Source organism: Nicotiana tomentosiformis, chromosome 7 (genome assembly GCF_000390325.3).
Source record: "Nicotiana tomentosiformis chromosome 7, ASM39032v3, whole genome shotgun sequence".
Classification (NCBI taxonomy): domain Eukaryota; kingdom Viridiplantae; phylum Streptophyta; class Magnoliopsida; order Solanales; family Solanaceae; genus Nicotiana; species Nicotiana tomentosiformis.
The window spans coordinates 76890022-76902893 of record NC_090818.1 but is presented as its reverse complement, the minus strand read 5'-3'; the positions used below and the strand labels follow the sequence as shown (position 1 = coordinate 76902893).

General features: G+C 35.7%; 1 protein-coding gene across 7 annotated transcripts; it reads right to left on the bottom strand.

The window, feature by feature from the left end:
• Positions 1 to 2580: 2580 nt before the first annotated feature.
• LOC104091015 (uncharacterized) lies at positions 2581 to 11362 on the bottom strand. 7 transcript variants are annotated; one of them, XR_685038.4, is made up of 8 exons: positions 11211 to 11362; positions 11032 to 11119; positions 10892 to 10950; positions 10664 to 10797; positions 8761 to 8971; positions 6601 to 6797; positions 5869 to 5932; positions 2581 to 2974 (listed from the first exon to the last, which is right to left on the bottom strand). XR_685038.4 is itself a non-coding variant. In XM_009596261.4 (7 exons), the coding sequence occupies exons 1-6, from the start codon at positions 11211 to 11213 to the stop codon at positions 6627 to 6629; spliced, it is 666 nt and encodes a 221-aa protein (XP_009594556.1). In that variant the 5' UTR covers positions 11214 to 11362; the 3' UTR covers positions 2581 to 2974; positions 6601 to 6626. The 7 variants fall into 7 exon arrangements, 2 of the variants coding, with proteins under 2 accessions (XP_009594556.1, XP_009594555.1); XR_685039.4 differs by having other exon boundaries at positions 5869 to 5917; XR_685037.4 differs by having other exon boundaries at positions 6626 to 6797.
• Between the last annotated feature and the right edge of the window lie 1510 nt (positions 11363 to 12872).

Genomic DNA, 12872 nt, shown 5'->3' with positions numbered 1-12872 from the left:
AAGATCAGATTTGGTGTTAAGTTGAAGGGGTATAATGGAGTTCACGGTAGGAGGTTCAGACTCAACATCAGCCTCATTTGTAATATTTTTCTTTAGGCCTCCACCGAAGAGAAGGTCAGAGTTTCCGAGGGCAGCATAGTTAGAAGACGTTAAGAAATTTGTGAAGAAAGATTGTACTGAAAGAATTAAATTTTGCAATTAGGGTTCTAAGGTAAATCGGAGAAGAAGAAGGGATTGTAAAGGTAGAGAGTAAAAATTATGAGTAGTGGAGAAGTTTATAAAGGCAAAAATCGTGGCCATGATTACCTAAAAAATTGGCAAAAATATTTACCAAATCGTGGGGTAACATGTGTTCAGATCATAAATGCGAAGAGACGTGCGTCCTTTCAAATGTCATAACCTATTCAGAGACTTGCCCGCTAAGGAAAGAGGTTTTCTCTAGTTCTCGGTAAGACTAAAGTATTGTCACCGAAAAGTAGGGGGACTAACTGTATGCGATAAAATTGGTTAGTGACAGTTGGACGAACGAGAAGGTGACACGTGGAGTTGAAGACAAGTAAAGATGTGAGTCAACAAGTAGTTGATACCGGTTGCAAGCATGAGACCGCTGCTAAGTGAATTACGAAGACAAGATAACCAATAACAAAGATCTGAAGAATTGATATCGGATAGCATTCAAGGAACATCCGTTATAGAGAATATCTGCATTTATAGCCAACTGTTATGCAGCCATCAATGACGGTTTTATTCTCATTCAAGAGGAGCTTGATTTGGGAATCTTGTCTTCTTAAATATAGCTATAAATAGGAGAATTGGTATCCATTGTAGGACACAACATTCTGTACACAAAAGCTTGAATCAGTTCTCATTTTATAATATTATCCTCTTACCTTGTTCTTAATATTGTTCTCACTTTTGCTACCGGAGAAACTAAAATTCGTAGTCAGACTTGTATTTCTTTTAAGTTCATTTTATAATCTTATTTATTTCATATTTCTGGGTCAAATTAATTTATGTGTCTATAAACCACGTTAAAAATTCAACTGTACCGTTTTACGGGTAAACAAAAATAGTGTTGTAATCGATCGACTGAATTTTCATCTTCCTCTATTACAACCAAAGAGAAGAAAGGGAAGCGTGAATATGGTGGTGGAGCAGGGGGTGAGTGGAGGAGGGAGGTGAAAGAGAAACAAATATTTTAAGAAATTGCTGCAATCTCACGCTCTCTACTGTCGTGAGGCTAACGATAGTTACTAAGTCAGCAAGTTGTGTCTAATTGACGCAATTATATTCAAGTTCAAGTGTTCAATAGGTACTACACTCTATTCCTGTATTTAAATGGAATTTCATGACAAGTTAAGGGCCCTCTATGTATTCAGTCTTTCATAATCTTCATTGGCTTTGTTTTCTTTTCCATTTTTTTCTGCAAAAATAATAGATAAGAAGCTGATGCACGAGACAATTGCTGCTTCTTCGTTGGAAAAGAAAAGGCGAGAAGCTGATGCAAAAACAAAAGATGAGAATCTAATCTTCATTGGATCTTCACCGAACTGCTGCTGCTGCTTCTTCATTTCATATACCTCAATTCCCAAGTAATTCAAAAACTCAAACAGAAGTAACCTAAGAAAGTGCACAAAAGCAGAGAGACCAAATCCGCCGGAGTAATCTACTGCATCGACTCTGCCACCGCTGTACTCGTACGTGCCGACAAAGATTCATCTAGAAAACTTAATCGGCGTTGGTGTTGATCTTTTTGCCTTCTCATCATCTTGATTTTTCTCTAAACTAAATTGGAGAAAATTAAGAGAGGAAAAGCACTATGGACAGAAAATGACACAAATGAATGAAGATTTGAGAGGATTTTGACTGATAACTATCCATTCCAACTAATATTGGAGACACTTTTTAACTAAACCAAGATTCTAAGAGTGAAAACCTGATCCAAAAAAGAAGAAAGAAAAACTTAAGATACATTAAAGTAAGAAGTTTTCGGTGGCCGGCAAGAAAAGAACAAAAAAAAGTGGGAAAAAATTAGATGAAAGAAATGTCGAAAAAAAGATAAAAAATTTACCCTTTTTCCTCCCTCCTTGAGGCAGAGTATAATACACTATCCTTCATCTAGGCGCTACAAGGAGATATTCTTAAAGGGCGAAATCGGACTACTTTGCGGGGAATTTTATGTATTTTTTCCCAAAAATTACCTAAGAAAGTGACTCCACTCAAAGACAAGCAAATAGTGATTTTTTTCTCCAATTATATCGATATTTCCCACTTTATCTGTTGTGGATCAATATATATATAAATCAAACATGGCTGCTGTTCCATCGCTCTAGTGAGCCTAGTGATTTACAAGCTGGAAGTTTGGGAAGAAAATGAATATAACTAAATACTTTTTGCATGCATCCATAGACCCAATCTCATCTCACATAGTAAACCATGGATAGTTTGCCGCCACAGAAAGGGGAAAAAATAAACGCTACAGACCATGAAATATGGAAAAAAAGACGAAAAATGTGTAAGTGCATATGCATGCATAGCTGTGTGCGTGTTGAATGAAGGGTAAACAATTTAGATTCATAGTTCAGACGTTAAACCATGATTATACTTTTGTTGTCTACATGATGAAAGATCATCCTCTTTGCACATGATCACAGCTTTTTCAGCCATCAGATACATGATGCATTGAAGAGGGGAGACCTTGTTTCTCCCCTCGAACAAAAACAAAAAGCAATTAGAGGATGAACACCAAACTCCAAAATCTATCTCCCAACGTGAACAAGGAAAAAATGCTTTTGACACAACTATTATGTAAAATTCCTTCCCACCCACCCAAAAAAACGAAAAGCCTCTACTGTACAGTTGCAGGACATTAGTCTGACCAAATGGACCAAAACCATAGAAAAACAGGATGCAAAAAGTCTGCAATGTTAACTTCACCAATTAAGTCACCTTCAGCTGCAGGATAAAGTGAAACCTGAAACAGATCAGCAAATATAAGAAGGCTGACGAAATATAGAGTGAAGAGGTGGTATAATAAGAAAAACTCCTTCCCAACCGATGAACAAATAGAGAAAGAGCTGAATAGCAGTTTACAGTGCAAAAGAAAGAGCTTTAGAGCAGTATAGATTAAGGGCATATTGACATTCCCCTGAAAAGCATGGAATTATAAGATTCAATGGGTAACCTACTGCTATACCTAGCAGTTTAAGGCTACGCTTTGACCACTTGGCACGCCTTTCGCAGTATAGATCTACTAAATAGACAAGAAAAAACAATGTTCATACTTGGAGTTATTGTAAAGGTATCATCTTAGTCAAGCTTCTTTTATCTTCCTCATGTCTGTTATTCTTTTTTGACGGACTTTAATGTACGGCTATAAGTTTACCATTACTTTCATTCAGTTCTTTAGGCAAAGAAATATTACTCCCTCCCTTCCACTTTATGTAGCAACATTTCCTTTTTAATTCATTCCAAAAAGAATGACAGTTTTCAAATCTTGAAAACAATAAACTTCTCATTTTATCCTTAATGTAAATGATTATAACCATCTCGTTGAATTCTGTGCCTATTCAAACTTTGCCACGTAAAATGGAATGGAGGGATTATTCAGCAGCCCACAAGTTCTTAAACTGTGCCTCACTGGCCCTTGAAGATTTCTTGGCTATAAAAAAATGAAAAACGATATTCAAAGTTCACTTAGTTCGACCCTTGGGAAGCATTGGGATATAATAATCTTTAAAAAGAAATTATAAACAATGAAAAAAATAACGGCAAAGGGCCAAACATACCCCTCTACTTTCGAAAATGGCCTAAGAATAACCCTCGTTATACTATTGGATTATCTATACCCCTGCAGTCATACTTTGGGTTCAAATATACCCCTCATTTAAACGGAGGGACACGTGTCATCGTCCTGTTGGTCAATTCTAAATATCTCCTAATTAATTAAAAAGACTCATTATCCATACCCGAAAAATAATTATTATTTTTTCTAAAAGCAGGAAAAAAAAAATATTTTCGTTTTCTCAGTTTTTAGTAAAAAAAATTTCAGTTTTTACAAAAAATATTGCTTTAGAAAATTGATTTTCAGCTTTTGTTTTCAATTTTTTCAAAAACATTGTTATAGAAAATATTTTTCAGTTTTTTCTAAAGCAGGTTTTTTGTAAAAACTGGAAAAAAAAATATTTCCGTTTTTTTTAGTTTTTAGTAAAAATAATTTCAGTTTTTTTCAGTTTTTACAAAAAAAAGTTGCTTTAAAAAATTGCTTTTCGGGTATGATTAATGGGTTTTTTTAATTAATTAGAAGATATTTAAAATTGACCAACAGGACGATAACACGTGTCCCTCCGTTTAAATGAGGGATATATTTGAATCCAAAGTATGACTGCAGGAGTATAGATAACCCAATAGTATAACGAGGGGTATTCTTAAACCATTTTCGAAAGTATAGGGGTATATTTGGCCCTTTGCCGTTATTTTTTTTATTGTTTATAATTTCTTTTTAAAGATTACTATATCCCAATGCTTCCCAAGGGTCGAACTAAGTGAACTTTGAATATCTTTTTTCATTTTTTTATAGCCAAGAAATCTTCAAGGGCCAGTGGGGCACAGTTTAAAACTCAGTGGATAATGGGTCCGCGCCTCTACCCTTCTCCATTAAATACCAAGCTTTTGTCTGCAATGAAGTTGAACCCGTGACACGCGCGATCTACATTCCCATCACTAGACCAAAGCCCTAGGAGCTGAATATCTTCTGTAGCTTTCAATAAGCAAAGGGAGCCGGACAAATGCATAACGATATTTTATTTCTAAGAAATGATATCCTTGGATTTTATGCCCAAGCCAGTAAAAGTAACATGCCTCACCTTAGATTTTGCCTCCTACTAGCACACTATACTAAAGCACTATTTCGTCAACTTACCTTCACTTGATAATATAAAAATGATCAACTGCCGTAAAGTCAAACAATAAAGAAAAACAAAACAAATGGGATGGTGATACTACCTTGCACTCTAGGGCTGGCTTGAGAACTATTTCAGCTTGGCAACCTTCAGGCCCTACTTAATGTTATGCATTCAGCACAGAAGACAGGTAAATTAATAGCTGAGCTTAAGCCTCAAAATTCCTGACTAACAAGCTTCAGGCTACCTTGCACACTACGGTTAGCACTCGAACTATTTGAACTATCTTCAGGCACTAGTCAATATAACCCATACAGAGCAGAGGTCGAGGTAACTTTATAGCTGAGCTTAAGCCTCAAATTTCTTGGCTCACAAGCTTCTTCAGCCTCCAAGGTGTTTCATACACGTATTCTAAATCTGATGTCTCTCTACCTGTGAGTAAATAGTTTGTCTCCTAGGATATATAAAGATTCAGAACTGTATTTGAAATATATCTCCACCTTTCACCCCCAGCTTCATCCTACGTAACACTCGCTCCTGCTTCCTCTATCTCTATCCTCTTATGTCAACACGAACCAAATCAAAAACCCGTCCCCCGCCCTTATATTACTCGAGCCACGTTGAGCTTGCGCCTTGATAACTCATTCTAAATTGACCTCGGTGGAAAAGCTATAAAAGTTGGAAATTGGAATGCTTGGCCAAGAACTAGTTCGGGATTATTCCAGTTAAGCCAAACAAAGGATCTCTAGGGTTGTCTCAGATGGATTACATACTTATTTTAGATGGATGCTCAACCTCATTCTTTCCAAAATCTTTCATCTGTCTTTTTTCCTATATCTGTCATCTGTCTTCATTATAGTAAATTCTACCTTTTATTGACAAAACATGACAATAGCACTACAAGTTATGGTCGTTCATCAAATAGAGAAATGATAGCCTTGCTTATGAAAAGCATGTGTCTCCCTACCTTCCTTCTTCCTTGTTCTTTTTCCACCCATCTCTAGAACTCTTTAATCCTGAGTAAGTTCAATCTGACAATGAGATGTTTCCAAGCAGAATGACATATCTTATGCATTTGTAATGGATGATGAGCTATGTGCATGATTTAAATGTCATACAGAAATAAAGAAAACATGAATATTATCACAGAACCAAAGATTATGAGCTGAATTCAATTATATTTTCATGGCTTCCTCAGAAATAAATGTCACTGTCAAAACCTGCATTGATTCGTATAATTCGCATCAGGGAAGTAGAGAAAAAAAGAGATTGTGTATCACGAAAAAGGGATTTAAAAAACTGATAAATCCTTCACCACCTGCAAATGGAAGTTCAGAATTTTGCTGCAGGAGTACTAGATTCAATAAAGATGGAAGAGAGAAACCAGCAAAAAGGAAGAGGTATATCTGAATGATGTCCGTTTATACTTTATAGTTTATACTGATCATTTTAAAGGAGTACATGAATTGAATATAGTTAAAATGACAAAAATACAACTCAGATGTCATAAAATAAAGAGGTAAAATGCCAAACTCATTCATGGGAAAATGCAGCTCTCAATTCCTTTTTACATAGCTTCTAAAATGATAGAAAGAAGAAAAAGGAGATATATCCATACCAATGAAAAGGTTCCCGGGATGGGGGAAGGGGGAGGAGAAGCTGAAGAACATTGCAAGAATTTCAAAGACAACGATTTTACCTCAACAACTTGGTAACAATTTTACCTCAACAACTTGGTTTTACATGCACTTCAATGATGTCATCATCCTCCATCCCAAGGCTACTGGGAGTTGCAGTAGGATTAATTTTATCCCCATCAAAGCAGAAAACCAAATTTTTCAGATCAAGCTTGACTTTATCAGCATACGATTTGAACAGCCTCTCAAATTTATCATCCTACGTGAGTATAGATAGGATTGAGTGTCATAATAACATTTAATTCGTGGCTATGAAGCATGAACTTATTCATATCATCTACACGAACTACACAAACAACGGAGAGCCAAATAAGAAAGAGAAAAAACCATGCAGAAATATGAACCATGGCGAGTTAACATGATATAGAAACAGCTACAAAGTGAAATAGGTCAAGGCCAAAACAAAAGAAAACAAGCAATGTCTTGAAGATTAATGGCAAGTCAATGCTAACAAGTGCTGATCACTTCAAGGCATCACTCGTAAATTAATTAATCGCTTTGCAGTAGGATTAATTTTATCCCCATCAAATCAGAAAATCAAATTTTCCAGATCAAGCTTGACTTTATCAGCATACGATTTGAACATCCTCTCAAATTTATACGTGAGTATAGATAGGATTGTGTGTCATAATAACATTTAATTCCTGGCTATGAACATGAACTTATTCATATCGTCTACACGAACTAGACAAACAACAGGGAGCAAAATAAGAGAGACAAAAACATACAGAAATATGAAGCATGACGAGTTAACATGATATAGTGACAACTACAGAGTGAAATAGTTCAAGGCCAAAACAAAAGAAAACAAGCAATATCTTGAAGATTAATGGAAAGTCAATGCTAACAAGTGCTGATCACTTCAAGGCATCACTGGTAAGTGTTTGAAGAGCGTCGATGACTGCCATCTTTACTAATGGGTTAATTATCAAATGAGGTTATTGGGATATGATGTATCAATTTTCCAGATGGTAATTAAAGCCATTGTTACTACAAAACAAAAAGTCTGGTGCAATTATTAAGTTCATATACCAAACTACTATTTTGATTGTAACGGAAAGATGGTAGGAAACTAAATCCTGCAGCTTTTGGTGCATACTTGTTCCGTCATAAAAGTAATATTCCAACAGAATCGAGTAGATCCTAAAGTGATAACCACTTTCTTAAATAAGACACTTTACAAATTAGTGATATTCTACAATGCACTTTTTTTATGTATACATAATTAACAATATGTTGTACAACCAGCTATCAAGTGTTTGAAGCGCCATAAGAGATGACGAAACCATCCTACTAATTTCTTTCCTTGCATGCTCAAATATAAACTTATCTCCTTTATAGGAGGAATTACCTTGTCCTATGCCAATCTCAACTCATCTATTTCTGCATGTGTTACATGAACTCAAAAACTAGTACCAGTAGATGTATGTACTTACACGTGTACGTAGGTCTTTTAGTCTATTTTGCAGTGTTGTTAAAACTCACTTATATTCGGTCATATTTGTTTGACAAGGATGCTTTTTTTTACAAGGATGCTTTAACGCAAATGAAGATCAAAGTAACATAGAGGTTTTTCCATATTGCATTTTAAAGAGGACAAGAGAAATACTTCAAAGAACTTTCTATCCAGTTATAGAACTAAAGCTTCCTACGATCTTAGCTTCCAAGGAAAATCAAATCATCCCACAACACTAATTCACAAACAACACTTGGCAAACAGCACATTTTAAGACCCTCTCATTCAGGCTAAGTTTATTTGTAATATAAGTTGGGAAGTAGTAAATCATAAGCATCAGTGAGCATTGAACTACATATGTGTAACACAATATGGCTGATAATTGTAAGCTACTTATGCAATAATAAAACATAACGTGATTTAGTTTATCCTATACAAAAATACCTCGAAATCAATCAAACCAAGTCCTTTTGTAGAAAAGCACTATACATTCATTCTTTAGGATAATTTCTTTGTGTTTGTATATTATGCGTTATTTAGGATAATATACAAGTACTACGTAGCTCGAAAAACACATCATGAGATAAGGAATGAAGGAGAGATGATAGAACACCTCCTTTAAACATTATGGTGCAGATGACATAACTACATCACAGATATGCAAACTTCTTTATATGTAGATAAGAATTGCACCCTCAAGGAATACCATGTAAACTCGAAATTGTTTTGCTCCATCCTTGTCCCGGATAGAAATGACTATTTTAGCTCTTTTAGTTGGGGGTTTTGATGGCGGCTCAGCAACACTATCTTGAATAGAACGGAGGGAAGCACAAAGATCTCTTTTTACAGATTCTTCAACATCTCGGAACTCATTCTTAGCTGAGTGGGCAATGGATTCCAGCTCTTTCTTTTTCAACCTACGAACAGCAACTCATATAATAGTAAAGAGAAAAAGAGAAGATCAAGAGCAAGTGCAACTTAATTAATTAGTAATAGAAATCTTGTCAAAGACTACAGCAGCCTCGTGTAGAAGAAGAAAACGAAAAGAAAGAAACCCTCCATTTAGTAAACCCTAAACATAAGAAATGGAGCATAGGTTGGTGGCAAGCTGTCATATGATAAGAATTTAATTGATGAATAAAAATATCAATGCTATTCAATGAAATACGGGAATCGATGGTCAATTTTATGCTTTCTCTATTTGCTCATAATCTATTTATTTGAATTCAATATCTCATTGAGGAACTTAACTCGTTAAAAACTTGCTATACCGGAGCAAAAAGAATTATCTAATCAGTTGTCACCTAAAGAAAGCAGGGATCAATGTTAGATTCACAAAAAGGTAATTAATGTTTAATCAGCTCAATTAAGGCCTCATTTGTTTGCACTTAATGGAGGTCTGAATCTTAATCATTCAGATCTCAGACATTAAGTGCGTTTGTTTTTAAAATCTGAATCTTAATTGTTCAGATCTTAATCGTTAAGTGTGTTTGTTTTTTTTACTTCACAACCACTTAATGGGCCTGAATAGGTCTGTATCATTAAGATCTATAACAGAGACTTAATTTCATTAAGATGCTATCATCCATATTCCTTATTAACTGCCGTCACCGCCTACCATTATCAACTAGCACCATGCCATCCATCACCACCATCATCCTCAATCATAGCAGTCACCATTGTCGACTACCACCACCCACCATCCCCACCACTCCCACCACTATCATTCTCAACGACAACCAATACTCATCCACCTCAACTACCACAACTAACTACCCCATCACTATCAACAACCATAGCTAGCACTGCCCACCATTATAAACTACCACCACCCACCACCATTTTCCTCAATCACAACTACCACCACCACCCCGCCATTATTAACTATCACCACCAACCACCACCATCCTCAATTATAATAGCTACCACTACCAATCACCACTAGCTATTATCCCAAAACTACCACCATCAACTAAATCTACCACCAACCACCGCTTTTAGTCGGCATTCACAAGCACTACCGTTAGCCATCACCGCCAGCAACTATCGTATTTTAAAAAGCTATATATTTTAATGATGGAATATTAGATTAATTAGTATTTTATTTGAATTTTATGTTTATCAATTTTCAAATAAACGTAAATTTTATACATTCAGATGTTAAAAAATCAAACAATCTTAATCATTTAGTATTCAGATCTTAATACACATCTTAACATTTATATGTGTATTCAGATTCAGATGTCTTAATTCTAATACACATCTTGATATTCAGACGTGTATTCATATTCAGACGTCTTAATCTTAAAAAAAAACAAATGAGGCCTAACTGATACTTGGAGAATCCAACTTCCAAAAGTGAAAACTCATGAGTTACAAAAGCTGATATTCCATTCAAAATACAACAATAACAAACCCAGTGTAATCCCACATAGTGGGATCTGGGAAGAGTAGCGTATACGCAGACCTTACCTCTGCCTTGTGAATTCCATTCAAAATAAAGGAGAAAAAAAGAAAGATCACCATAATCAAATCAGACACCATATTAATTAAATTCGTTGAGCTGAAAACACTTGATCAGGTGCAACAGCTTGCTATTATGAATTTACCTAATTTCCTTTATAGTTGAATCTTCAACAAGGTTACTAGTATGAGCAGAAATGTTTGGGGAAGGTGGCAGCCAATCCTCCTCTTCACCGTCAATTATTTGAACAACTTCCATCTTGTCTTCTTTCTTTTCGACCTTTTCCAAGCCCAGCAAACATATAAATTAACATCAAGTGAAGAAATTGAAAAAAAAAGGACAATTTACAGAACATTAAAGAAGAGAATTTTACAGCAGAATCGTTCACTTTCCGTTTCTTTGAGATTACTGGAGACGAGTCTGGACTGTCATCTGCGAGTTCAAAAGAAATATGAGAAAAAACTTAAAAAGGAACCAGATACATACACACACACATTAATAATGCTCTCTCACCGTCAAGGCAGACAAGATTGAAGGGAGTATTGAAGGGCTGAACACGTCTGTAATCAAAAAGCGGTTCCAGTTCTTCATTGGATTCCCCCTATGACAGAAAGAAAAATATCAAATTCATTAAACCCTAAGAAGAACCCTCCCTGTTGAAATACTGGCAGAAAGAAGAAGCAAAATCGCACCATTTCTGAGTTCTCCAAATCTCTCTCTCTCTCTCTCAAGAGTATTTGAGGGATTTTCGGATTGTCCCGCCGAGAAAGAAACTTCCAAACGAATTGCCGGATGGAGCAATCCTTTTAATTCTACTTTTTTTTTTTATGGGTCTTCTAGAAGAGATAAAATGGGAAAGGAAAAGAAAAAGAAGAATGTAGTTGCCCCGTTTTGTCATAGATTTTGCCAAAATAAATTTAAATTTTATTTCACAAACACATATTTGACCATAGATTTTACATGCATTTTGGCAAAATCTCAAATCCCAAAACCAGCACAATAGTTTGTTTTGGGCCAAAATATCACTATTACATTTTTAAAACATTGCCCCAAACTTTTGTATTTTATAAAAGAGCTCACCATTTATTATTTTGTAAAATGTTGCTTCGTCTTCTCGGTCACCTGATAGTGTATCATGTAGTTCATTATAAAAATGATAATTTTGTATCAAAGTTATTTATGTTCATGACTATGGTTTGCGATAATATAATGAATGTTATTGATAATGGTATTGTTGGGTATTTGTGATAGTTTTTAGAACTTGTGGGTATAAGTCATGTTTCATATTTTTTCAAAATAAATTTGAGAAATATGTTTTGAAAACTGATGTTCAAACACATTTTCATCTTCAAACCAAACTTCACTCAAATCAGATTTTTCAGAACAAATTTGGGAATCTATGGCCAAACGCTAGCTTAGTTGCTCATTTATTTGTCCATTTTAACAAATCAAAAGAAAAATAATTTTTTTTCTATTTTACCCTTTATTTTTGTACAAACTATTATAGTTTTGGGACCCTACATTGTGGTATTGTGAATACACTTCCACTCGCGTATATTGGGGGTGAGGCAGCGGAGCCGCTTTGTGTAGTGTTGTGGTATTGTGAGTACACCTCCACCCGTATATATTGGGGTGAGGCGGCGGGGCCGCTTTGTGTAGTGTTGGGGTATTGTGAGTACACCTCCACCCGCATATATTGGGGTGAGGCGGCGGGGCCGCTTTGTGTAGTGTTGTGGTATTGTGAGTACACCTCCACCCGTATACATTGGGGTGAGGCGGCGGTGCCGCTTTGTATAGAGTTTCTGGTATTATGATTGCACCTCCACCCGCATACATTGGGGTGAGGCGGCAGGGCCGCTCTGTGAAAAGAAAGTTGTAGAGGATCCTCGACTTGAAATTTATAAATGTTATTGAAAATTCTTAATAAATTTGTTGTGGCTTTAACGGCTAGTTAAGCCTTTTTATTGTTACCATAATTCATCATAATTCATGTTGTATTTCCAAGTCCTTGAATAGATGTTTGGTTTTCCTACTAGGACTATTCGACATGTACTAACGTCCCTTTTGCCGGGGGCGCTGTATCCCTAATGGATGCAGGTGGTTCCATAGCGGAAGGCATTGACCAGTGATAGCGATACACTCTTCTCTCAGCTGACTTGGTGAGCCTCACTTCTTTCCGGGGTTGTGCATCTTTTGTTCTATGTATATTATGTTTTGAGGTATTGTCGGAACCTTATTGCCGGCACCATCATGGTACTCTTTTATATCTATTAGAGGCTCCGTAGACATAGTGTGAGATGTGTATTAGTGTGAAAAAGTTAAACTAATAATTTCGTAATCATATCTCATGTTTC